General features: G+C 58.6%; 1 protein-coding gene across 4 annotated transcripts; it reads right to left on the bottom strand.

Annotated features, from left to right (window-relative positions):
* Positions 1–4582: 4582 nt before the first annotated feature.
* LOC144938088 (uncharacterized) lies at positions 4583–25180 on the bottom strand. 4 transcript variants are annotated; one of them, XM_078865783.1, is made up of 4 exons: positions 25075–25180; positions 11538–11800; positions 8025–8093; positions 4583–5230 (listed from the first exon to the last, which is right to left on the bottom strand). In XM_078865783.1, exons 2-4 carry the CDS (start codon positions 11754–11756, stop codon positions 5186–5188), a joined length of 333 nt encoding a protein of 110 aa, XP_078721909.1. In that variant the 5' UTR covers positions 11757–11800; positions 25075–25180; the 3' UTR covers positions 4583–5185. The 4 variants fall into 4 exon arrangements, with proteins under 4 accessions (XP_078721909.1, XP_078721912.1, XP_078721911.1 ...); XM_078865786.1 differs by lacking the exon at positions 25075–25180 and adding an exon at positions 24476–24493; XM_078865785.1 differs by lacking the exon at positions 25075–25180 and adding an exon at positions 12354–12394.
* Positions 25181–25781: the final 601 nt, after the last annotated feature.

Genomic DNA, 25781 nt, shown 5'->3' with positions numbered 1-25781 from the left:
GTCGGGGATGGCCCTGTGAGCTTTGACGACCGACTAGCCAAGTCGTCGAGCGGCCACGAGGACGGGCCCTCCTGTCCGTGACCCGCTGCAGACTCCGGTGCCGCGAGGCCGAGCCGCCCTGCCAAGCTGCACCGAGCAAAACAACGCAGAATGCGCCGAATCCCACGGCGTCTCAGATCAAGCAGGGCTCAGCCAGGGTGGCGTTCGCACGCGTGACCACCGTGGACGCCTTGCGATGGCAGTGGCGTGAGCGACCCATTGCGGGGTTGCGCCTTCACCCACCTGCTGGATCTCCTCTCTGTTTCAAAGAACAAATGTGACCTAAGGTCTTCGCTCATTTACAGCTTCACATTCCCTATTGCCGTACAAATACTGGAGGAAGGGCCTTTGCTATTGATGCCCCCAGGGTCTGGAATGCTATTGCCAATAAACTGCAACTTGAAGCACTACCTATGAGATCTTCACTCAAAACTGCTCTAGAGGAGTTGTACACCCCTAGCTGCCACTGCAATTTAGTGGCATAAAATACAATGTTTCGCTCCGGATGATCGCTGCAACGTATGATTTGTGTTTTGATTTAGTGCGCTGATCTTAAAGGTGCATTGAAAAATGTTGATACTCCGACTGATGCTCCTGCTGTTGTGGAGTGACTCATGCAGCCAGCTATGGCTGCAGAGTTTGGTGGTACAAGTTGTTTACGTCGTTTATTGTGAAAATTCGGTCACAGTTCCTATGACCTGCACTGTTTCATTGCTTTTATGGCTTTATTTTGGTGATTTTCGAAAAGTGTTTTGGTTTGGCCAAGTTTGTTTGTTGTAGTACAGAGTTAGACTGATGGCCTTAATCTAAGTTGTCTTGTGGTTGTTGTTTCACTTGCTTGACTTGGATATTTGCACAGGGTTGGTGTACAGTGATTTTGTCTGCAATATTTTGCTGTATTTTCTTGGATTTTCTGTTTGCACATAGTCACTATAAGATGTTTTCTTGTTCATGTTTTTGTTTTTTGTTTGTTGCGGTTGCACCCGATTCAAGAGCCGAATGGCTCACAGGGCTATACCTAATAAATTAACTTTTAACTTTTAACCTTATACGCGCCCAGGTGGCTCCGCCGTGGAGCGAGCGGCTCACAGTCGGAAGGGCGCGAGTTCAAGTCCTGGCTGGGGGCCCATCGGCACTCGGGGGTCGATCAAACGAGCACCACTTCGTGGGGAAGTCAACAGTGACTGTCCATTGGAGAGACTCGCTCCTGCCGTAGGAATGTGGAATATCCACGACTGGCTCAGAGTTGTAAGCGGGAGATGAGATGAAATCCGCCAATGACTCAATGCTCATGAGATTGCGTTGGCTTTGACCAGGAGCGCACGTCCACGTGACTCTTCGGAACGGGCGGCGTGGCTTTCCCGGCGAGGGGATGCCCTCACTGACCTCCAGTACACCGATCCTGGGTCACCCCCCCCCCCCTGTGGCGCAGGGGAAGGCGTCACACCAACACAGCAAAGCGCCGCCACTGCTCACCTCGACGTTCCCGCTGAGCGCTCAAAGCGAACTCGCCCGAGATGTTTGTTCTATCGGGGCGTACCCAGAATGAGTCATCTACATTTACGTGTGTGTGTGTGCGCGTCTTTGTGTGCATGTGGGTGTGCTGGCCACCCACCCCCTCTTGTGCCGTGCCGGCCGTCATAGGCGCTCGCTAACAGCACTTGCTCCTTCAGTCTGTCAAGGCTACACGGGGGATCTTTGATCTTTGTTGTGTGTGTGTGTAAGATGGAGCGGTGGCGCAATGCTTAGCGCTGTTTGTCGCGAGTTCAGCAACAGACGAACTGGTTCTCTCCCATCGGCCAACTCGGCCTGGTGCGGCGTGGAAACACCAACTTTGAGGAAACAAAGGCGGCCGGGCGTGATGTTCTCAACAGGTGCTCGCTAACAACCCTTGCAGACAATGTCTCCTTCACGTGAGTGCCTCGCCACATACAAACTATCAAGTGTCCCCTGCACACCCCATCGGCGCCACGGCCTCCTTCTGGGAGTGAATCATTCAGCAGAATGTCTTCAACACAAGTGAACCCCTGGTTGGGTTTCGACATTCAGTGCCTCGCCAACAGCGTCAGGCTCGCTCGAATCAATACCGGTGAACTGGCAACTGTGTATCGGCAAGGGCCCTCTCTTCAAGGCGTGGCTCGTATGGTCGTTGTGGAAGATATTAAACAAATCATGAACCTGTCCCCGTGGTTCAGCTATCTCGCGTGTGGTTACCTCGCGGCCGCAGCCCCACTGTGCACACACTCACAAAGTTGCGCAAGCACCACGCGGTTGTGCAAATACCTCCGATTCAACATCCAAACACACAGAGACATTCACCCGCAGCCCTCCCTGCAAGGACCTCGAGATTCGTGGCGCGGCAAGTGACGCGGTCACCGAGACGACAACGGCGGCAGAACGTGAAGTTGCACGACCACCTCCTCGTGTTTCTTCCCGGCCTGAGTGGGCGTTGGCGAACAGCACTTGGCCCAAAAGACCTCTGATCGGCTGTTGAAGGTTGCGGCGTTACTGACGAGATGCTTCTACCGGGCAGGCTGGGTGCAGTTCTTTGGTAAAGTTGAACGGATTGCTGCGAAGCAGCAAAGCAATCGGTCCACTGCTGGATGAGGGCCCTTCCAAGGCCACGCGAGCCGTGACGCTGATGATGACGAGGATTCTGCGTTGTGCATTTTACAGTTTGCGTCGAACCAGAACCCATGTCTAACAGAGGCAGTGGCCCGTGTCTGCCAATATCTGGCAGATCAGCAGCATTGTTTTAAGCGAGCCTGACTCTGATGATGAGACAGCGAAACCAAGCACCGGTCCAGAGGTCGCTTCTAATAAACCGATGCTGTTGGTAAGATGCACCCCCGGAAGGCCGTGTGGCATATGGGATGTGTTACATAATCGTTTTCATTTTATTTTTTATGTCGAGGGACAGCTGTAAGAGGCGAATTTTCCGCTAAACTCTCCTGTAGCTGGGTGCGATGGGTGGTCGCTAACAGCGCCTGGCACGCCCGTCTGTTCCGGGGGTCTCTGTGTGCGTGATCGTGAGCCCGTTTCTACATCGACACAAATCCACAATGAGCGTCTCGTGAATGATTCACAGCGCCAGGAGGCAGGAGCCAGGGGCAATAACCGTCACCGCGATGGCAGAATCCGTGGAGTGCCACGTGGAGTGCAGGAGCAGGCGACAGCCGTGGAGTGCCACGTGGAGATGGCGGCGACGATGAGGGAGGTTTCTGATTGAGCTGCCCTCCTTAACGCCGGGGTCGTCTCCGAGCGCGTCACATCGCATCTCATCTAAAACACATTTGAAAGGGCACCCCAGTGCCAGCTATCCCTGTGCGGCACAAGGCGACTCCACACCTGGGCCTGCAGGCATTAGTCGGTCAGGAAAGTGATGATTTCTGCTGCTGCTGTGCAATCCCACGTAGTCGTAGCGATGCTATGAAGGTGACGAGTAAAGGCGCAGCCTTGCAAGCACTCGCTGAGGCCAGCGCTGGTGGAAGGGCTTCCGGTAGCGAGAGCTCGACACAGGGTATTTGGCCTACTCTTCCACGCTTTGGCTGTGACCAAGAATCAAACATTCATCAATGTATTGGACTGTCCAAATACCGTAATTGCAGCAAGATCCTCTCTAATTCCATGCAGCTGTGCGGCGGTTAGGGGCCGTAAGATAGCGCCTGGAAGGGCAGGTGTGAACTTTACAGCGGCATGGTCGAGCAGCAGGAAAAAGCGATGGCGAGGTTTGTTGACGCCACCAGCATCGGCCGTGAGGACCGCTCAATCTTGGCTTTTTAGTCGGTCGACAATGGTGGGAACACCGCGAGCCCCCCCCCCCCCCCCCGTGATCTTCACGTGGAGTTTACAACAATGGTGGCTCAGGGGCTCCAGTGAACGTGGGTTTTCGAGTCTCGGTTTCGCCGCCCGCCGCAGGGAGCAGCGACGAGGCGACCGCTCCACGCGGTCCCCACTCTCCTCTCCCGGCTGGAGCACGCCATGTACCACACACATGTCGGTGATGTGCAGCGCGTCTTCTTCGAACGCTGGGGAGCCGTAAAATATCTGCGCCAGCGTGGACGGCACCCTCGTGTTCACCTTCTGAAGCGCTCGCTCGTCACCGTGGCGTGTGCGATGACCACCACCACCACCACGTGACTTTTCTTTCGTGTGGTGCGCGGTGCTTTTAGTGCCACAGCGCGTGGATTTGTAGCGTTTATTTTAATTAGTTTGCTGGTGACTTTGTGTGTTTCATATCGAAATCGCCTCCAGTGCTGTTGCTGCTGGCGGCAATAAAAGTTGTCTAAAAAGTCAAAGTCTCCTCTCTCTCTCCCTCTCCCTGCGCCCACGGACACCGACATCCACCAATTAGAGCGCCACGACCACTCAGGTCACCGCCGATGACCCAATCGCCCGGAATGCGCCACAACTCGTCTGCGCTCAGATGCTAGGACAGCTTTGTATGGTGAAGTGTGCTTAAAATAAACCCGAGACGACCCCACACAGCGTGGCCAGGACCACATCCAGCAGCGGATAAAAACACAACAATGTCTGTCGGGGAACACACCTTGTATTTTATTGGGACCCATGAACCGTGTGCAATTAAAAAGACACACGGACAAAACCACGGAGCAAATGATCGTTTTAAAAACCACAAAAACACCACACCACTCTCAAGCGCACACACACCTCTCAACACACACACACCACCCTCAAGCACAAGCGAGGGAGATGCAGCGACTGCCCATGCCCGCAGTGGTTGGCACGCTGCGCTCAAACCCGGCGACCTCAATGAGTCCCGGGCACGGCTAACATCAGTGGCGAGGGATATCGGAACCGGTCCTGGTCGTTGCGTGCGGCTCGGGGCCAATGCGAGTCTTGTTTCCTGGCGTGTTGGGGGCGCGCTGGGATCACACCGATTATTACACAGTTGCTGCTCAGGGACAGGGAGGGCAGTTGTGGATGTTGATGGAATCTTCAGTCGGGGGCCATGCCCTGCTTCCTCCCCTGGGAGATGTTACCGTGCAGGGTGCGGGCCAGGGAGTGCTGGGCGCAAGGAGGGAAGTGATGGCTGGAGGGAGTGATGGGTGTGCGAATGGTGCAGGAGATCGAGTGCTGCGAACGGGATGCTGGGTGTGGGAGAGGGCGCTGGGTGTCACTCCATCTAGGATCTGTGCATGTTCTGTGCACCCGGTGCTTCCTTCAGCTCCTGCAGGGAGGCACGGTCATGCAGGGAGAAAGAGAGAGAGGTCAGACACGATCATTAGGCCAGTCAAGTGTCCCTAGAACCACACTGGAGCGTGCCCTGACAAGAGGCAGAACTGGCCATGTAGGTACAAGAACGAGTCTAGACGGTACAGCGAGGAGGAGTCCATCCAGAGATTCGCGATCACACTGGGCAGCGACGTAGCCATCATCGCGGTGCAGCACCAGGGACACGTGCCCCACAGGGGCCCGTGCCCCACAGGGGCACAGGCGCCGGGCTACCAAGAGGCGCGAGAAATTGGGCAGCTGGTGGTAGGGTAGCATGGCGGGGAGGGCAGCAATGCCATCCCTTGTTCTGGACAGCGATCGCTTGTTCAGAAGCCTGGGGAAGTGGGGGCAAGTGAAGCAGACGCAGCTCGGAACTGGAATGCAGAACAGAGCGGCGGAGCCAACGAGCCCAGGCCTCGCGAGCCCGCGACCTCGCGAGCCCAGGCCACGGCGCGGTCGCAGCCGACACGAGCGCTGGTGGCTGGGCCGCACGCGGCACCGCTCGGCATCCTGTAACTCAGCCCTGGAGGCAACGAGGGGTGGTGGATCGCGCACAGACGGTGTAAAACTCCCTTTCTGTAGGCGTCGAGGTGCCATTTCCTGTCTCGCCAGGAGAAGACAGGACAGCAAGTGGACTAATCGCCATCTGTATGGGGATTAGGCACTTCCCTCTCGTGCAAGGCATGGACTTTCTCCAGGTGCTCCGGTTTCCTCCCATTTATATAAAAACACTCATCATGAATTGGTTGGAAACATCTTAAAATCAAAACCCAGTGCAGCAGCAGGATCCTAATGAAAAAACGAGTCCTAGGACTGCGTGTGGCTCTACTAGATAAGTAGATTATAATAATTGTTATCATAGGCACACCACTTGGGGGCCTTGCAGCCCAACAGCTGCGCCAGACAGGAGGACAAGTCGCCGATGACAGATTGTCCACACTTGTTGACAGACACACCGGTACGTGTGTACGACCCTTTGTCAATCCACTGCTGGATGAAAGAGTCCCCACGCCGTGCGGTAGCCGGGTTTGTTTGCCCGCGCTTCGCTGCGCGGGCCACAGCGAGGGTCCGCGTTGCCGCTGGACACTCGGGCTATCGGTGGCTGGGAGCCGAACTCGAGTCACTGGGCCCATAGTGCAGTGCCCCAAGCACGGCACCATCGCCGGCACGAGAGCGGATGTCAGCAGGCGGCCTCTCGTCGCGACCGTAAAGTTTACGGCGAGCCACGCGGGACTCCCTGGCACCGCGGGGCTGTAAAGCCGCCGGCTCGCAGGGCACAGGGCAGCTTCAAGGCCACGCGGCTTCCGCAGACGGTTTGCTAATTGTGTAACGTGCATCTGCGTGCCATAAACAGGCTGCCTCCCCGTCACGGTAATGTGGAATTTTCACCACCGACTCAGAACCGCCAACAGAGCGTGTTCGAGCAGCAGTCACACTTTATCCCGACTCCATCATCACCACGTGAGCGATGATCAATCTCGTGCGACGTAACAATCGGCCCGAGCCGATTCCCTCGCTCCGTCTCCCTCTGGGGCGCACTGCCCCCCCACGCGGCCCTCACGACGGCCGTGCCTCCCGCGCGAGACGCCGGCGGCGAAGTCGACCGCGGTCGGCTCCCCGAGGTCGTGACCTTTGCCTTCAAAGGCCGCCATCCCCGCGGGCGGCGTCCGCGTGGATGGCGGCGCACGTGCCCGAGCCCCGTCGCGCGCTCCGGAGTTCGCTTTGCGCGACCGTGAGAACTCGGGAGGCCAGGACGGGAGTCTCAGTGGAAGGAGTGGCGGGGGTCCCCAAAAGGGGAGAAAAGCAACAGCACCGAAGCAAAACAGAAGTCGGAACAAAAACAACCGCGTCGTCACGTGAGAAATAAAACATTCGTGTCTGCGGCTGCTTCACCCCGTGACGCGTCACTCCTCAAACTCCCCCAGCCAGCCCAGCGAAACGTCGAACATCGTGCCCAACAACGCACAGCGCAGCGCTCCGACATCGCCCGCGAGAGGGAGTTGGCTACAAGGCTTCATAGCTCTCCCACACGCCGGTGACTCGGGGCTGCGAATCTATTCAAAAACACGCTCCCCCACGCTCCCCCACGCTCCCCCACGCTCCCCCACGCTCCCCCACGCTCCCCCACGCTCCCCCACGCTCCCCCACGCTCCCCCACGCTCCCCCACGCTCCCCCACGCTCCCCCACGCTCCCCCACGCTCCCCCACGCTCCATCGATGCCGCTCAGCCCCGTGGGCAGGGATGCCCAGACGTCTATGGAGGCTGGGGGCAAAGCCGCCTCCCCCGGGGTCACGTTTCTTAACCCCATGCCTGGCAACGCCCTAATCTTCACCTTTCGCGATTACCAAACGCTTTGGTTGCTAAGCAAATCGAGGCACTGCGCAATGCGCGCCGCGCTGGGCGTGCGGTAATCGCAGGGCGTGGACGCGGGAGTTGGGAAACGCTGCGCCAGAGGGCAGGTTTTGGGTTTCCGTTTGGGCAACGTGCCCACAACGAAATCAATGGCCACGGGTTCTGCCCGAACGTCGTGGAATGTGGCCTTCCACAACGTCAAGACTTTCCTACTGGAAGAACAATGCCCACTTGCAGGGACAGCTGCCAGTGGGGGTTCCCCCCATTGCTAGATTGCAGCAGCGCATTAGGAAGCATGACGCAAGGCGCTTGGAATCGCCGATTCATTTAAGCCGTTTAAATCCAAAGCGTTATCGTTTAAGTTGTGACATAAGGTCAGTGGGGGTGGGGGGCTCACCCTCGCTGTCTGGATGATGACGCAGCACGGGCAGAAGAGGGAGTAGACGAGGTCCATGCAGAAGGAGCCCTGCGCACACACACGCGCACACACACACACACACGCGCGCACACACACACACACACACGTGGTGCTTTACACACGACACGTATGTAGAGGGGGGGCAGCATCAAGGTCTTACCTCGCTGCGTGCGGTAGAATGCCACGTGGAGCAGCAACCAGATGTGTTGATCCCGCAGATGTATTGATCCCGCAGATGTGTTGATCCCGCAGATGTGTTGATCCCGCACTCACAAAAGAAGAACTCCAGCCAATCGTGGATAGTCGCCTCCTCGTCACTCGTTCATCTCTACTCGCATGGGGTGCCGTGAACTTCACTCTACTCGCATGGGGTGCCGTGAACTTCACTCTACTCGCATGGGGTGCCGTGAACTTCACTCGTCCATGCCCCGATACTGACTGGGTTGTCTCATCCACCACCACACTGCACGTCACACCACTCCCTCACCCACCCACCACTTGCAGGTCACACCACTCCCTCACCCACCCACTCACCCACGTCACACCACTCCCTCACCCACTCACTCACCCACCCACGTCACAGCACACCACTCCCTCACCCACTCACTCACCCACCCACCCACGTCACACCACTCCCTCACCCACGTCACAGCACACCACTCCCTCACCCACCCACCCACCTACCCACTCACCACTGCACGTCACACCACTCCCTCACCCACCCACCCACCTACCCACTCACCACTGCACGTCACACCACTTCTCTTTCAAGGTTCTTGCGCCACTTTGGGATCCCCTCTTACAGCAAGACTCCCGCACAATGCAAGACACGTGTCCACTCATCCTGGACAACTCTGATAGTGCTTTTTGTTGCTGGCCGCTGGACGTTGTGGATATTTGGCTCCGGTGCTCAGCAACCATTTAAAAATATCATCTAAAATATGAAGAATGTTCAAAAAGACAAAGATCCGCCATAAAGCAAGTGGCCAACACCACACCCGGCCGCCTTTGTCTCCCTAGTGGCGATGTTTACACACCGCCGCACCAGCTACTCATTTGAGGCTCAGTCGACCGAGGGGGAGGCCCAGAACCGGTTACAATATTCGCCACGATTGTTGGTCACGAGCGGGAATCGAACTCGGGTCGCCGGGTTCGTAGCAGTGTGCGAACCGCTACACTACCGCCCCCACCGTTACACACACACATTATATATGTATTAGTTTCAGGGCCAATATCTTAATTGGAAAATGTGTTAAATTTTTTAACATTCAAATGCGCTGGGTAAGGGGCCTGACTTCTTAGCCATATTTGCAGCCTCCGACGTGGCCCGCTGGCCCAGAGGGGCCCGAGTCGGTGGTGACGCCGCAGAGCACCGTGGCGATGCGAACCACGTGGCTCTCGACACAAACACGACGATGGGTGACGATGACGACGACGAGGATGACGAGGCGTGATGAGGCGTGATGACGCCTGCACAATACATCCGAGTGGCGTCGTCGTCATCATCATCAGCCATGATCGATCAACTGCTGGATGATGGTCGGCGGCTCCACACAGCCCCGGCTCCACACAGCCCCGGCTCCACACAGCCCCGGCTCCACACAGCCCCTGCTCCACACAGCCCCTGCTCCACACAGCCCCTGCTCCACACAGCCCCTGCTCCACACAGCCCCTGCTCCACACAGCCCCTGCTGCTCCACACGGGGAGCCGACTTCGTCGGCACCGTGGGCCGCGAAGCCTCGGGACGGCTCGTGCCCGGCAGCTGGGATCACGTCGCAACACCGCGGTGGCGGCTCACTGCGCGTCTCGCTCTCGAGGCGGGAGCGAAGTGACGCGTTGGCTTCGTTTCGTGCTCCGGGCGCGTTTTACGTGCCCGGTAAAAGCGGTAACCGGTTTCTATAGCGGCTATCGGAAATGCGCGAGATGGGGACCTCCCGCGTGCAGACGACGACGTGTGGAGGGAGTCGGCGCCACTCCCCCCGTCGCCTCGGGCTCGCCAGTCGAGGGGCGCGGGTTGATTCAATTGCATCATCACCAACACCACCGCCACCACAGCCATCGTCACTGGTGTTGTCACCATATTACCATCACCACCATTAGTTTATGTACGTGTGCGTGGGTCGCTACGAGTTTACAATACGGTCCATCGTTTGGGTTGCACGGCCACAATCGCAATACTGCGGCTCGTGTCTCTAATTTGGACATCTGTGAAAAAGCGCTTCATAGCTCATCGGATTCCCCCAGTATAAAAACATCTGCCGAGATGTGGTGCAGCATCGGGCTGTAGTTGATGTCCTGATGCGATCGGTGGTGACACCGCGAGAGTCGAGGAGGAGGAATGCGAGAGGCAGGAGGGAGTGCGACGAGGCGTGTGGGTCTGGGAGGAGGTGGACGAGGATGAGGTTTGTCTATTCCGGAGGCCCTCGCTACTCGTGACCCAGGGCGCCGCTGAGCGGCCACGCACCCTTCGCACGGCGACTGCTGCCGACGTCGGGGTTAGGATCCTGGTCCCGCGAACACCAAACGCCAAGCGGGCAGCAACAAACAGCACAATTGCCGTCGCAGTTTGTAAAAAAACACGTTTCTTAAATAGAGCGAGGTTATTTTTAGAAGACTTGAAAGAAAAGCCGCGGGGAGGGACCTCTGAAATCACAAATCGCTTAGTGGCCAGCGACGTCACCCCTGGCTGTTTATCAACTCAAAACCCTGGCGCCGTTTGCACAGGCTGCCGCCTGCCCCCTGCCCATGCTCGAGATGGCACGCACACTCACGGAGCCTGCAATCGTGTTTAATGTGGTCTAACAGCGAGCTACGTCATGAGTGCAGCGATGATCGTGGCGATAATGGTGGCTGCGGTTTTAGTGGAGGTAATGTGTAATGGTGATTATCATAGTGGAAGTGATGATGATTAATATAAGTGGAAGTAATGGTAATGATCGCGGCGATGGCGGCAATGGCGGTGATGACGATGGTAACATAGCGATAGCGGAGGTGACGATGGTCGCCATCGCCGTGATGGACGTGACGGCTGCAAACTGTTGAGTAGCTCGATGCCAATGTCGAGGTGTGCCGGACACGACGAGGGACTTCAGGAGAGTCCGCGTCGTGTCGCCGTTCCTACCCCTCCCCCGTTGAAGGTGCGCAGAAGACACTGCGAGTACTCGATATGGCGAGAGCTGCATGGCCACCGTGACACAGTGTTTGGTCTTTAACGCATCTCTGTGTCGCTGTGCATCTCCATGGGTCTACATGTGTACACAGTTTGAGTTGCATGGTAAGACTCGTCCCACCGTGGTTCGTGTTCAGTGGATCTCTACGAGTCCCTATCGTCGTGTTCAGTGGATCTCGATGGGTCCCTATCGTTGGAGTGTATGGTCCATATTTTGGCGGTAATGATGGTGGTGGTGATCAGCCAACGCGCGCGCCTACAACCGCCACCGCGTGACCCACGACGCAGCAGCAGCAGGAGCAGCAACAGCAGCGCGACTCACGTCTATGCCGCGCATCTCGCGCGTCTTGGTTCGACTCTGCGCCACGAACCACCAGCCCAGGCAGTAGACGAAGAAGGCGGCGCCGCAGAGGCAGCAGCTGCCCTGGCCCGTGTCCTCGGCGTTGTGCCCGGCCAGGATGCACGGGCAGAAGTAAGTCTGCAGGCACATGCCGCAGTTCCCGAAGCAGCCGAACAGCCCGTAGGTCCAGTCCCCTCCCATGGCCGATCGAGATGAATAACGCGCAGGAGATGGAAGTTTCGGATCTGTTGGAACACCGCGAGCGTCGCTGTTGAGCTGCCCTGCCGAGTGAATCGCGGGGCTGCTGGTGCTGCTGCTGGTGCTGCAGAGTGCGGTGCGAGCAGGGACGGCGCGCGCGCCTATATCTGGAGTAGGGAACGGGGAGGGGATCACCCGGGCGCCTCCTCCGCACCCAACCCCCACGACTCGCGATCCCACCGCCACCGCCACGCCTCGATTATTGCACTCGCTCGCTCACCTCCCTCGACAACACCCGCACAGCCTCTCCCATCGCCCAACCCCTCTGCGTGTCTCTAAGCCCTACATATATACACAGACACAAACATTCATGGACGAACCGGTAACAGTCTTCAGAATGGGTGACCAGTTCTGAAATAAATCGGTTAGGAAGGAATGCACGACCTGGCACGCGCCGACGGACAAGCCGCACGGCGAGCTGAGTCGCCGCGTGGTGCCGCGTGTGCCCTGCTGCCTTCGGAGTTCGTGCGTAGCCAACCGCGCTGTGCCACACAAGTTCAGCATACATACAAAGGGGCAGCCCTGCAAGTGCTCGCTCACGCCTATGTTGGCGGAAGGGCTTCCGCTCGCGGGTGCTCTCGTGGGGTGTATTTGGTCTACTCTTCCACGCTGCCCAGACGTCTGAAGAGGTGGGGGCGCGCCCACACTCGACCCCTACGCAGTGCGAGCTCGTCCCAGTCGACTGGGTGCCCAGGCCCAGTTGTGACGCCGGCCACAAACTCCGCTGAAGCGCCCTTCGCGTCTCAGGTTAAAAGGTCAACGTGCTGTGTCGATCACTGCTTGGCACGTGCGGTAAACCGGTAACCGTTATATTCGAATCATTGGTTTCCATTCGATTACTGATAATTCAGAAGAAACACGATTTTAATAGCCTCGTAAAATACAAAGGTCCCCCCGTGTAGCCTGACAAGGCTGCTGGGGAAAGTGCTGCCACAGCAAGCACCGAGTAGGGGAGCGGACGAGAGGCGGGGACACGCGGCTACACCGCGGGGTAAATGATTGGCCGCGAAGTCCCGGAGCCAAACAGGACGCCTCATGCACCTACCCAAGACAGTAATACGAATACCCCTTAATATTGTAGCATTAGGTTTACACAGCCCATCAGCCACACGCACGACATTCTTTGTGGGAGTGCAACATTTTAACCAGCGCCGGTTTAAACTTTAAACACACAGCGTGACTCTGGGGGGCGATTTAGACATCAAGTTACTTATCAGTGAAGCGTTGCTCGAGCCCAATGTTGGAGAGCTGCCATCTGTTTATAGGCATCGTCATAACCGTGAGATTAATGTCGATGGCTGCACTCGTGTTGACACATCCATGGAATACTACAGCCTCACCTTGTCGTGACGAGTCCCTTATCTGAACATCGAACTGAATGCCAACTTATGACCTGCGCCGTAAGGAGGAGCACCACAATCTGCACTGAGACTTTGAACCGCGCCGATGCCCTCAGCACGGAGTCGGCACGGGCCCAAGTCGAGCCATGCCCGGAGCCCGGAGCCCGGGGCCCGGGGGGCACCTGCTTGCTGCCATGCCAACTGGAGCTGCGATTCGCGGTGCGGTCTCACTCCGTGCTCAGTTCCTCGCGTTAATGCGCAACAAAGGACGTGACCCCGCACGTGACCCCGCACGTGACCCCGCACGTGACCCCGCACGTGACCCCGCACGTGACCCCGCACGTGACCCCGCACGTGACCCCGCACGTGACCCCGCACGTGACCCCGCACGTGACCCCGCACGTGACCCCGCACGTGACCCCGCACGTGACCCCGCACGTGACCCCGCACGTGACCCCGCACGTGACCCCGCACGTGACCCCGCACGTGACCCCGCACGTGACCCCGCACGTGACCCCGCACGTGACCCCGCACGTGACCCCGCACGTGACCCCGCACGTGACCCCGCACGTGACCCCGCACGTGACCCCGCACGTGACCCCGCACGTGACCCCGCACGTGACGTGGCGAGCGCAGCGTGCCCCCCCCCCCCCCCCGTGGGTGCTGTGCGGCCAGGCAGGGACCCCACACGAACTGGCGAGTCTCATTGTCACGCGCGTGGGGACCCGAGCGACACAAATGACAAAAGCAAAACGAATAAAGTGCAGCAGTGGAGAACATGGAAATGGCAGAAAACAACAATATAAGCCGGCAAATAGAAATCTGGGCAAAAGTAACATAGCACAAATCAGGCGTGTAGTAGTGTGTAGTGGTGTGTAGCAGAGGTGTGGACTCGAGTCATGTGACTTGGACTCGAGTCAGACTCGAGTCATGAATTTGATGACTTGCGACTCGACTTGGACTTGCATAACAATGACTTTGTCCCACCTCTGGTGTGTAGTGTGGTGTGTGTTGTGGCGTGTAGTGTGGTAGTGTGGTGTGTAGTGTTGTGGTGTTGTGTGGTAGTGTGGTGTGTAGTGACTTGTCCTCAATTACAGTCGGGTAGAGTCATACAGAAACGTCACAAAGAGGCGCGCCTTGTACTCTAGTGGTAGTGCCTTACGTCGATGACCATCTCGCCTGAAAGCCATCGCCACGTGCATGGGGATGTGCGGGAAAGCTTTCACGGTCGCGATGTGTTGATCTTCGACGTAGACAGTTACGCAACTCCTCCGCCTACACTCGCAATTGTCACGGACACTGACTTTGAATGGTGACATTTGAATGGGGAGGGTGGCGGCTGGGCACACTCCTACATTCTATAAAGTCCACTCAGAACTGCAGCACACCCCCCCCCCCTCCAGCTCCAACACAAACGACAGCGCCGACCTGCACCTGCATCTCGCGCGTGCGCTCTGGCGTCCCTCGCTCGCGGCGCTACTGTTGCACCGTTTGAGACTCGTGCGCGTTCTGTTTATGACCGTTAAACGCCTCCTCGTGTCCATTGTGCAACATTCCTTACGGCCCTTATCTCGTTCTCGACAATACCGACGTTGCTACTGTGCTCACGCAGCGCCACGGACCTCCCGTGTAGAATAGCCGGGCAACTGGCGAGACGGGACCTACATCCGCCTAGGTTGACTCGGCCTTAAATGAGTACTGGACATCTGTGAGCAAGGGTTTCATATTTTATTATGTTTTATTTTTATTATTTCCCTTCTACGTGACTTTACCGAAAGAACCAAGAAGATGAATCCCTGCAGTCACGAAAGCTTTAAATAGAAATTTAAGGGTTTCCTAGCTCGTCGGGTTTCCCGAGGATAAATAAAGATCCAGATTCTCAAAGCTTCCGAGTAAAAGAGGAGTCGAAGTCGAGGGCGTCTGCTGGAGATGCCAGGCGAGTCGCCCCGCGTGGAGCGACGTCGCCTCTCCGCGGAGTTTCCCTCGCGGCCCCACGTGACGAGACTCCCCCCCCCCCCCCAGGAGGGCGTGGTGCTGGCCACACCACCCCCCCTTAAAGATATGCTCTCTAACAGCACTTGCCCCAACATGCTGGTGAAGGCTATGCAGGGGATGTTTGTCTTCGTGTGCGCCATACCTGTTCGTCTGTGTACAAAAGGTGGGAAGAAGTGCGGGCGGGCGGGCGGGCGCTGTAGGCGCTAAAGCACACAGCGGAGTGACGAGCGGCACTGCTCTTGCATCATCCAGCGGTCCCACCTCATGACGGACGCTTGTGTTGCGCCCGAAACGTCGTGACTTGTTTTATTTTCTACCTACGTGACTTTGCCGAAAGAACCAAAGCGTATGGATTCCTGCAGTCACGAAAGCTTCAAATCAAGACAGCACAAGATCGTTAGGAAATCCTCTTTAAATGCCCAGCTGGTAGATAGACAAACAGCGAGTCTTGTGGATGTGTAGTTCACGCGAGATGCACGAGGCTTGTGACCAGCGCACCGTGACACGCACCAACCCGCCCCCCGCCCCCCCGGCCACACCGCGTGGCGGCTGCTGCTGCTGCTCGACTCGGCGTGGATGCGCGCGGCTCCCAGCGCAGCAACACCCAGCGGAGTGGCGCTGCACGGTCCGCCTGCCTTCACCAGCCCGCAGGGAAGTACGGCGAAATGTACAAAGTGATTGGGAGGCTCTCATCCAGCAGTGGATCGACAACGCGGACTGTGCACGAACATTTCACATTATCCAGTGGAGATGTCGGCTGTCCGCCATCACGGCTGAGGGCCCCTGCTCACGGCAGAAACCGCACCGCGCCCGGCCCCATTCTCGGCTGGGTGCGGCACCGACCTTGATCGTCACCAGTGACCACCATCATGATCAGCAGCAGCGATCAATGAACAGGGACTCGTCACTAAGATAATCACCGGTGCCCTTCATCATCACCAGCGACCCTTGGCTTCTCCAAGAGGAAGCGTGGGAGTGAAGTCGATCCTCGCTCCAGATGTTTCCTCTCCACTCGCTCCGAGGTCCCCATCACAGGGAAACACGGGCGCGCTTTCACCATCAGTGGACCACAATCCAGGGTAACGGGAACATTCAAACTCAAGTGGCTCTCGTTTCTATTTGACTCCGCGCTCGCGGGGGTGGGGAGCTGCGTCCGTCTCGTTCGCCTCCTCTGCACATTTGACAGCGCGTGTGCACACGGTGCAGAAACCACGAGCCAGTGGTGAAGAACTGGATTGGTCTCCTCCCGTCTTAGGTCGCCATCGAAGCACATTTGGTCAAATGTGACAGAGCAGCAGCGATGCAAAATGTGGACCGGGTTTTGTCCTGTTGAGGATTCCTCGGCAAGATGTAGTCCCCAATGCTCACTGCTGCAAAGTTTGCCTCTGGAAATCCTACACGTGTGGAGTTCCCCCACTTTCACGATACGAGTTTGGCTAATGCCAACCACAACAATGTCACTCGTAAGCGACGAGGCACACCTGGAGGAACAGAAACATATGGAGGGGAGAGTCTCGTCATTGACAGCCGTGACGCCTCGACGGTTTGTGTCCTCCCGTCAAGCCGAGTGGTGGTGGCGGCACGTGACTGCTGCTGCTGCTGCTGCGGCACGTGACTGCTGCTGCTGCTGCTGCGGCACGTGACTGCTGCTGCTGCTGCTGCGGCACGTGACTGCTGCTGCTGCTGCTGCTGCTGCGGCACGTGACTGCTGCTGCTGCTGCTGCGGCACGTGACTGCTGCTGCTGCTGCTGCTGCTGCTGCTGCTGCGGCACGTGACTGCTGCTGCTGCTGCTGCTGCTGCGGCACGTGACTGCTGCGGCACGTGACTGCTGCTGCTGCTGCTGCTGCGGCACGTGACTGCTGCTGCTGCTGCGGCACGTGACTGCTGCTGCTGCTGCTGCGGCACGTGACTGCTGCTGCTGCGGCACGTGACTGCTGCTGCTGCGGCACGTGACTGCTGCAGCGTTCAGCTGACAAAAATCCCAACGCTTAACAATTACACCGCAAATTACTGGGTGGATGACAACACAGGCAGGAGCCACACACACCTGACAGCAACACACAGGCAGCAGCAACACACACAGGCGGCAACACACCTGGCAGAGAACCCGACTCAGTGTAACTTTTCTGGGTAAACACACGAACTATTGGCGATCATAAAAACGTCGTCGTCATCATCAGCAGCAGGAGGGGTTGCGCAAGAGGCGCGGCCGACTCAAGCGCGACCTCGCGGCGCAGACTCCGACCGCTCGGGGGCGAGGGGGGCGGGGCTCGCGGGCGCCCCCTCCCCCGGCGCGTCTCTCTTTGCCAACACCCCCCGGGGCTGGGAAATTGTATTTACAACTCGCCCCCGCGGCAGTCACGGCGGGGGCTGCTTTACGAGCACCGGGGCTTTGTAAACTTAGCAACCAGCCGGTGGCAACAAGCCGAGTCCCTCACGCCAGGGCTCCTCCTCAAGCTCGCTGCACCCCCCCCCCCACGCGGTCTGCCCCCCCCCCCACGCGGTTGTGGGGAGCGGTGCTCCCCGCTTTCTCCCACCCACGGTCTCGAATCCCCGCGTCCCTAAAATCCCGTCCGCGTGAGATTTGAAGCGCGCGTATCTCCATGTCCTCGCTTCATCGCACCGTTGCTAATTTCGGTTCCGTTTCCGTGATCAGCGTCCACGACTGCTCCCCACCACGATGGTCCCAGCGGCAGCAGCAGCAGCAGCGTCCACCCACCGTCACCGGGGGCAAAGCCCTGCTCGGGGCGCGCCGGTGACTCGATGGAGCATTATGGGGTCTCGTGACATCTAGTGCAGGTTTAAATAAAACATTTTTTTTAATGTATCACCCTCCAGAAGGTTGAGTCAGATGTTCACACGACGGATCACACGCGTGAAGGAGACTGAACGAGCAGAACCGGTTTTGATTTTAAATCCCTCATTTCAATATTTGTTGCATATTCGTAATCACGTGACGAGATCAAGGACATCACAGCGCGCAACCCTTTCCTCGTGTTCGAGAACGGCCCGCGGATGCGGATACCACAGAACGACCACCGAGACGACTCCTCGCTCAAGTAGCCTCTGGTCCACACGCAGTCGAGGGGGCAAGCGCTCTCCCGCTCGCTCCGCAACATCGCGAGCTTCGTCGCGTGACCGTCAACCTGATATTGACATTCTCACCGCTGGAATTTGGCGGAATCAAATGTAACGACGCGGTGTGTGCGTTGGGTGTAGAGTCACTGGTGGCGGGGCTGAGGCCATCAACTCGCTGCGCTCGAGGACATCGACCTCGCAGGCGGTGGCCGAAACTCCGAGTCACGTGCAGGCCCTCGGCTGCGGCGGCTCGGCGCACGAACCTCCGAGCCACCACGGCCACCCGCAGAAGCGAGGTTTGATTGCCGTCTACCCACGCATCCCTTCAACAAGCCACAACGCCCCTGCGGGGTGAAGTATGGTCAACAACCCGCACGGGCGGCACTGGAGAGGGAGGCTTTCGTCCAGTAGGTGATTGACAAAGGGCTGTAAATCGTGATGAGGTCCATTAACCCTGGACCTTGCACGGGGCTGTTGTTTCGTATGGCGTTACCAGACAAGGGAAGTCACGACTCGCTGGACACAATCTCATGTTCTCGGCCATTCGTAGGTGAAGCTGGGAATCCGTTGGCTTTCCTCGTGACAATCGGGTGAAGTCGGCCAAGAGAGTTCCCACGAGTGACCTCTGCTGCTGCCGCCGCCGCTCACCCCCCCCCGCCTCGGGTCGCAGAGGGCCGCGACCCTTCCAGAGGTTAATGCACGCACAGCCAGAGCCACCCTCGCCTCTCCCATCACCAACATCCGCAACACCGTTCTCAAAACCACCCTCACTCAACACGCTCACCACAATCAGCACCACGCGCACTCGATGCGAGTCCATGGGTCCCTGTGGAGGTCCGAGGGACCCCAAGTGGCGGTGTGCGTCTCCCATATTCGAGTGGCCGGAGGGGAGTTCGTGTGGGTGGCGGGAGCGGCGTGGGGGACGCGAGAGATTCCGGTTCCTCCCCGCCGCCTTTCCCTTCTTCTCCTTTGAGCGGCGGCGAATGTTCAGCGAACCCGAGCGCTGCTGTGGCTCCCGTGTGGCTCCCGTGCGGCTCCGTGGTTGTGCGCGAGTCGACATCTCGCACCGTGCACCACCGCTCAGCTACGCCACGGTCCCCGCTCGCATCATTCGCCGGGAGCGTTTGAGACGTTCACCAGGAGGCGGCTACTCCTGAAACCCGCACACTGGCTCGCTCCCTCCACGCGGACCAACCACTCCAACAACCAAACCGCAGCAGCTGTACAGAGCCCTGCCCCCCCCTGTACCCCCTCCCACCTGAATCCTCACCCATTACACGGAGCCACAGCCTCACCTGCAAACAGGGACCGGTGGTGCACCACTCCCCACCACCATCACCACTCCCCACCACCATCACCACTCCCCACCACCATCACCACTCCCCACCACCATCACCACTCCCCACCACCATCACCACTCCCCACCACCATCACCACTCCCCACCACCATCACCACTCCCCACCACCATCACCACTCCCCACCACCATCACCACTCCCCACCACCATCACCACTCCCCACCACCATCACCACTCCCCACCACCATCACCACTCCCCACCACCATCACCACTCCCCACCACCATCACCACTCCCCACCACCATCACCACTCCCCACCACCATCACCACTCCCCACCACCATCACCACTCCCCACCACCATCACCACTCCCCACCACCATCACCACTCCCCACCACCATCACCACTCCCCACCACCATCACCACTCCCCACCACCATCACCACTCCCCACCACCATCACCACTCCCCACCACCATCACCACTCCCCACCACCATCACCACTCCCCACCACCATCACCACTCCCCACCACCATCACCACTCCCCACCACCATCACCACTCCCCACCACCATCACCACTCCCCACCACCATCACCACTCCCCACCACCATCACCACTCCCCACCACCATCACCACTCCCCACCACCATCACCACTCCCCACCACCATCACCACTCCCCACCACCATCACCACTCCCCACCACCATCACCACTCCCCACCACCATCACCACTCCCCACCACCATCACCACTCCCCACCACCATCACCACTCCCCACCACCATCACCACTCCCCACCACCATCACCACTCCCCACCACCATCACCACTCCCCACCACCATCACCACTCCCCACCACCATCACCACTCCCCACCACCATCACCACTCCCCACCACCATCACCACTCCCCACCACCATCACCACTCCCCACCACCATCACCACTCCCCACCACCATCACCACTCCCCACCACCATCACCACTCCCCACCACCATCACCACTCCCCACCACCATCACCACTACCACTCCCCACCACCACTCCCCACCACCATCACCACTCCCCACCACCATCACCACTCCCCACCACCATCACCACTCCCCACCACCATCACCACTCCCCACCACCATCACCACTCCCCACCACCATCACCACTCCCCACCACCATCACCACTCCCCACCACCACTCCCCACCACCATCACCACTCCCCACCACCATCACCACTCCCCACCACCATCACCACTCCCCACCACCATCACCACTCCCCACCACCATCACCACTCCCCACCACCATCACCACTCCCCACCACCATCACCACTCCCCACCACCATCACCACTCCCCACCACCATCACCACTCCCCACCACCATCACCACTCCCCACCACCATCACCACTCCCCACCACCATCACCACTCCCCACCACCATCACCACTCCCCACCACCATCACCACTCCCCACCACCATCACCACTCCCCACCACCATCACCACTCCCCACCACCATCACCACTCCCCACCACCATCACCACTCCCCACCACCATCACCACTCCCCACCACCATCACCACTCCCCACCACCATCACCACTCCCCACCACCATCACCACTCCCCACCACCATCACCACTCCCCACCACCATCACCACTCCCCACCACCATCACCACTCCCCACCACCATCACCACTCCCCACCACCATCACCACTCCCCACCACCATCACCACTCCCCACCACCACTCTCCACCACCACTCTCCACCACCCCCCCACCACCATCATCACCACCACCACCCCCCACCACCACCACCACTCCCCACCACCACCACCACTCCCCACCACCGCCACTCGCGCGGCAGCACTGCGCTGGATTGCGCTGCACCGCCCTCTGCTGCCCACACCACGCCACACCACGCAGCAGCAGCAGCCGACGACGACGACGGCACCCCCCGCCCCGCTGCTTGTGAGCGGTGGACACCCACCCAGGCACTCAGACCCAGCCCGATGCAGCCCATGGGACACCGTGACCACCGAGACGAGTTGTTGATCAACGAGGTTATCGAGGAATTCCAGCGATTCGAGAAACTCAGAAAAGCGAAGTGAACGAGGCGCGCCCCCCCCCCCCCTCATCGTGCCATGGCGGTCCGTCCGTCAGCTCGGCTGTCGTTGCACAAAGACAAAGACAACACGCGAAGCGACAACTTCCTCGTGCAATCCGCCTGCACATTCCCACCGTGCATCTAGCAACAACATGCCCCCCCTCCCCAACTCCCTTCTTTGTTCAAAGTGCACCCATTAAACACGGCGGACAACCGCTCGTCCCTCCACATTCTCATGGTGCACGCGCTGATGATGATAGAACACACGACGGGGAAATATCACGCCAGTCTGCGCATTCCCATCGTGCATCCAGTAATCGCGGTGGCGGCCTATGCCCATATCGACGCATTTTAGAAGTGCACCCAGAAACAGGGGGAGCAGAGGGAGCAGAGGTGGCCGGCTGGCTCGGAGATTCGAGCGTTGAGCCGGCACCGCCGAGGTCCGGGTCTCGACCCCGCGTGGTTGAGCCTGGCTCGCCGGTACGAACCAGGAATGCTAAAGAACAACATGCCCGCCGCGTGTCGTGCAGCGTCATTGACGCCAACCGCATCTCAAGAGTCTGCCGCGGGACTGGCGACGCGCAGCGTTCCTTGCGGAGGCGCAGGGACACACGGAGCAGCGGGAAGGCAGCCGGGACCGGCGCCACCAACGAATGCTCAAGCTCTGGGGTCCGATCTTGGGATGTTTGACCAACCCCACCGATGACGAGTGTGGGTACACGTGGGAGGAAACCCGAGGCAGTTGGGGTGCGACGGGGTTGGGTGACCGATGCGCCGATGGGAGAACATCTCCCTGGAGCAGGGCGCCCCGAGTGTGGGCGAGAGCCGCGTGAAGGGACCTCAGGAGTCGTTCTGTGACAGCTGCTTTCGCGGGACGTTCTCTGACACGACGTGGTGATGCATCGCTTCCTGCGGGAGATGTCAGCAGGCACTCTGTCCGGTGACATCTAAACAGAGAAACGCAGGCGCCAGACGACCCTTGCAGAGTCCCAGAGTCTGCCAGAGTCTCCCCGAGTGAACCTGGCGGAGCTGGCCCATCGGGGTGGACATCGGTGTTGGTCGGCCTCGTGTACGGGTCACGACGAACAACGTCGCACAGATCTTGAGCGACGCTTCGCGCAGTCTCGCTGTGGCAGCCCGGCCGAATGTGTCTCACACGCCGCTCGCAGAGTCGCAGTTTGCTTCTGTCGGTCAGATCGTCGTGTAGGTCTCATGCCGGCGGCCTGCAGCTGGAACCCGGCTCCAGCAGCCGGCAGAGCCAGCCCAGGTCGCCGTCACGGCAGGGGGGGGGGGGAAGGTGCCCAAAATGCTTCGGGTTTTCAGCAACACCGGGAGGAGGAATGTGGCAGATCGAGCACCAGTCGACAATTCTCTTTCCGAGATTTCGCTGGAGATTGCATTCAGCGTCCGCGAGCGACGGTCAATCGCGCCACAGACAGACACTGCAACTCTCTACAGAGCTACACAAAGACACCGCAACTCTCTACAGAGCTACACAAAGACAACGCAACTCTCTACAGAGCTACACAAAGACACCGCAACTCTCTACAGAGCGCCACAAAGACACCGCAACTCTCTACAGAGCGCCACAAAGACACCGCAACTCTCTACAGAGCGCCACAAAGACACCGCAACTCTCTACAGAGCGCCACAAAGACACCGCAACTCTCTACAGAGCGCCACAAAGACACCGCAACTCTCTACAGAGCGCCACAAAGACACCGCAACTCTCTACAGAGCGCCACAAAGACACCGCAACTCTCTACAGAGCTACACAAAGACACCGCAACTCTCTACAGAGCTACACAAAGACACCGCAACTCTACAGAGCTTCACAAAGACACCGCAACTCTCTACAGAGCTACACAAAGACACCACAACTCTACAGAGCTACACAAAGACACCAAAGCTCTCGCAAGAATCCAAATTCGTTGACACCTGATGATGCCGAGCGCAATCTCCAGCGAAACTTCGGGATATAAAATTGTCAAATTATGCTTGGGCTTATCAACATCCCTCCTCATCCTTCGGTGTTGCCCATATAAACCAAATGACTTGGCACATTTCCCCATCATGTGGCGACTTGATTTGCTGTCGCTGGGTGGCGGAGGGTACTGATTAAAACTGGCACCGGACCCACACGATGCAACCCAACAGAAACACATCATGAATCGGTGCAAATCGGGGCCATGAAAACGATCTCTGGTTCGCTGCCGACAGGCAAGCTGACGAGACATGGTTCCGCAAGCCTCGGAACGACAAACACGATATTTTTAGCGGGCAGGATTCTTTGTCACCTAATCCCTCTGTCTTTCACTCTTTATCTCGCGCACCTGCCATGCCGGCTATGCGCTTCCTCGTGTTTCTCTGCGCACTTCTCAGCTCGCGTGGCGCCTTCTGCGCGCCCCGCGCGTTCTGCAGAGGCAGCAGCAGCAGCAGCTCGCCAGCGGCGCACGCGGAGCCGGCGCGCTCCTCGCTCTCGACGCGGCGGCGAGGACGGTCGCCCATGTCGCCCTTGCCACAGCGCTCCAGTCCGCTCGCATCCCCACCTCGTTCGTTCATCATCTAACGCCGACCCCCCTCCAACAACACTAGTCCTGGGCATAACGACTCTGCGGCCTTTTCCCATTGCGCATCTCCGATAGGAGTCGAGTGGCGCAGTCGCACTCGGCTATTTGCGAATCTTCTCGCCCAGGAGCTCGCGTGGCCTGGCCCCACGATGCCGCGTGGACTCCCGCGGGCGGCCGCGGCCCGGAGCGCCGTCGGCCCGAGCCGCGCGCTACTCAAGAATCGCACGCACGACTCCCTTCCCATCAGCAGCAGCATCACCATCATCAGCAGCAGCATCATCATCTAACAGAGAAACTCGCCTGCTGTGGACTGACGCTGAAGCCAGTAGATCGCTGGCGGTGCGCACTCACTCACTCGCGCACGCGCACTCACTCGCACACGCGCACTCACTCGCACACGCGCACTCACACGAACAGCGGCAGTGATCACACAGCGTGGGATAAGAGATGGTCAGCAGAGCCCCGTTTGCGAGCACCAATTAACGTCGGCGTGGTCAAATCGACAGGACGGACCCACGCACGGCCGCCTTTGTATCTCCATTGCTAAGGATCACGACCAAAGCGCCGCACAAAAGAACCCTACAATTTTATCCCGAGTCGACCTAGGGGAAGCCCACCCAGCATTAATATTGTTGGCCCAATGGCCAGGCTGGAGTCACAGCCACGCACGACACCCGAGGTAATGGAGTCTCCAAAGCAGGGCCGGGCCATCCCGAGCTCGGCTCGGCCCAACTTGGAACAAAGTCGTTCTCGCAGTCGGCAGCGGTGCACAAGGCGCGGACAACGACACGAACCTAACACACTTCATGGAAACAATGTATGAAAGGCAACGTTTCGGGCAATGTCCCTTCATAGCACATGGTAAGTGCACAGTTGCGGTCCGGGCTGTTCCGACTTACGGTGGAGGCCTCAATAGGTGCTCGCAAACAGCCTCGCTGTCCTCACGGGTCGCTGTGTCGCCTTCTCTGTGTGAGAGATCGTGCAGGAATGGGAGAGATCAGCTGATTCATTCACCTCGCACGTGGCGACCCGGCGGCAGCTACAATTATATAATTATGTTACCATAATTATGTAATCATTAATTGTATGAGCAACGGGGAGCTGATTAACTGCACGTGTTGCCAGATTCATCAGGCGTGGCGCTTCCAATCAAGAGCCCCGAGGCGAATGAGCGAGCCAGTCGTGAGTCATTGCACTCCTCTCGCAAGTGCTGCGTGGGGCTACACGAGGGATTGTTGTCTTTGTGTGTCTGTGTGTCTTGTGTCTGTGTGTCTGTGTCTGTGCTTGTGTCCGTGTGGCGGGATCGGTGGCGCAGTGGTTAACGCACTGCGCTGTGAACCCGGCCTTTCGAGTTCGATTCCCGCTCACAATCAACAGCAGTGGTGAATATTTCCACCCAATACTGGCCCTCCCCGAACTCAACTCGGCCTTAAATGAGCACCTGGTGCCGTATGCTAAGATCAGTACTGGGGAGACAAAGGTGGCCGCGCGGGGTGATGGCCACCCATACCCGACGTGTTCCGTGTCGGCATTGAACGATGCTCCTCGCTAGCAGCACATCCCGCGACCATCTCACGGCGTGCACAAAGGACGAGCACGAGGCACG

The sequence above is a fragment of the Lampetra fluviatilis genome, chromosome 21 (assembly GCF_964198595.1).
Source record: "Lampetra fluviatilis chromosome 21, kcLamFluv1.1, whole genome shotgun sequence".
NCBI lineage: Eukaryota > Metazoa > Chordata > Hyperoartia > Petromyzontiformes > Petromyzontidae > Lampetra > Lampetra fluviatilis.
This window is presented reverse-complemented; position numbering and strand designations above follow the sequence as displayed.

What these genes read in the sequence shown, in the direction of transcription:
- LOC144938088 (XM_078865783.1), bottom strand. Translation starts at nt 11,756, where the DNA reads ATGGGAGGGGACTGGACCTACGGGCTGTTCGGCTGCTTCGGGAACTGC. An exon ending in GCGAGATGCGCGGCATAGAC is followed by an intron (nt 8,094 to 11,537) that starts GTGAGTCGCGCT and finishes GTGTGTGCGCAG; the next exon opens with GGCTCCTTCTGCATGGACCT. An exon ending in TCATCATCCAGACAGCGAGG is followed by an intron (nt 5,231 to 8,024) that starts GTGAGCCCCCCA and finishes GCCTCCCTGCAG; the next exon opens with GAGCTGAAGGAAGCACCGGG.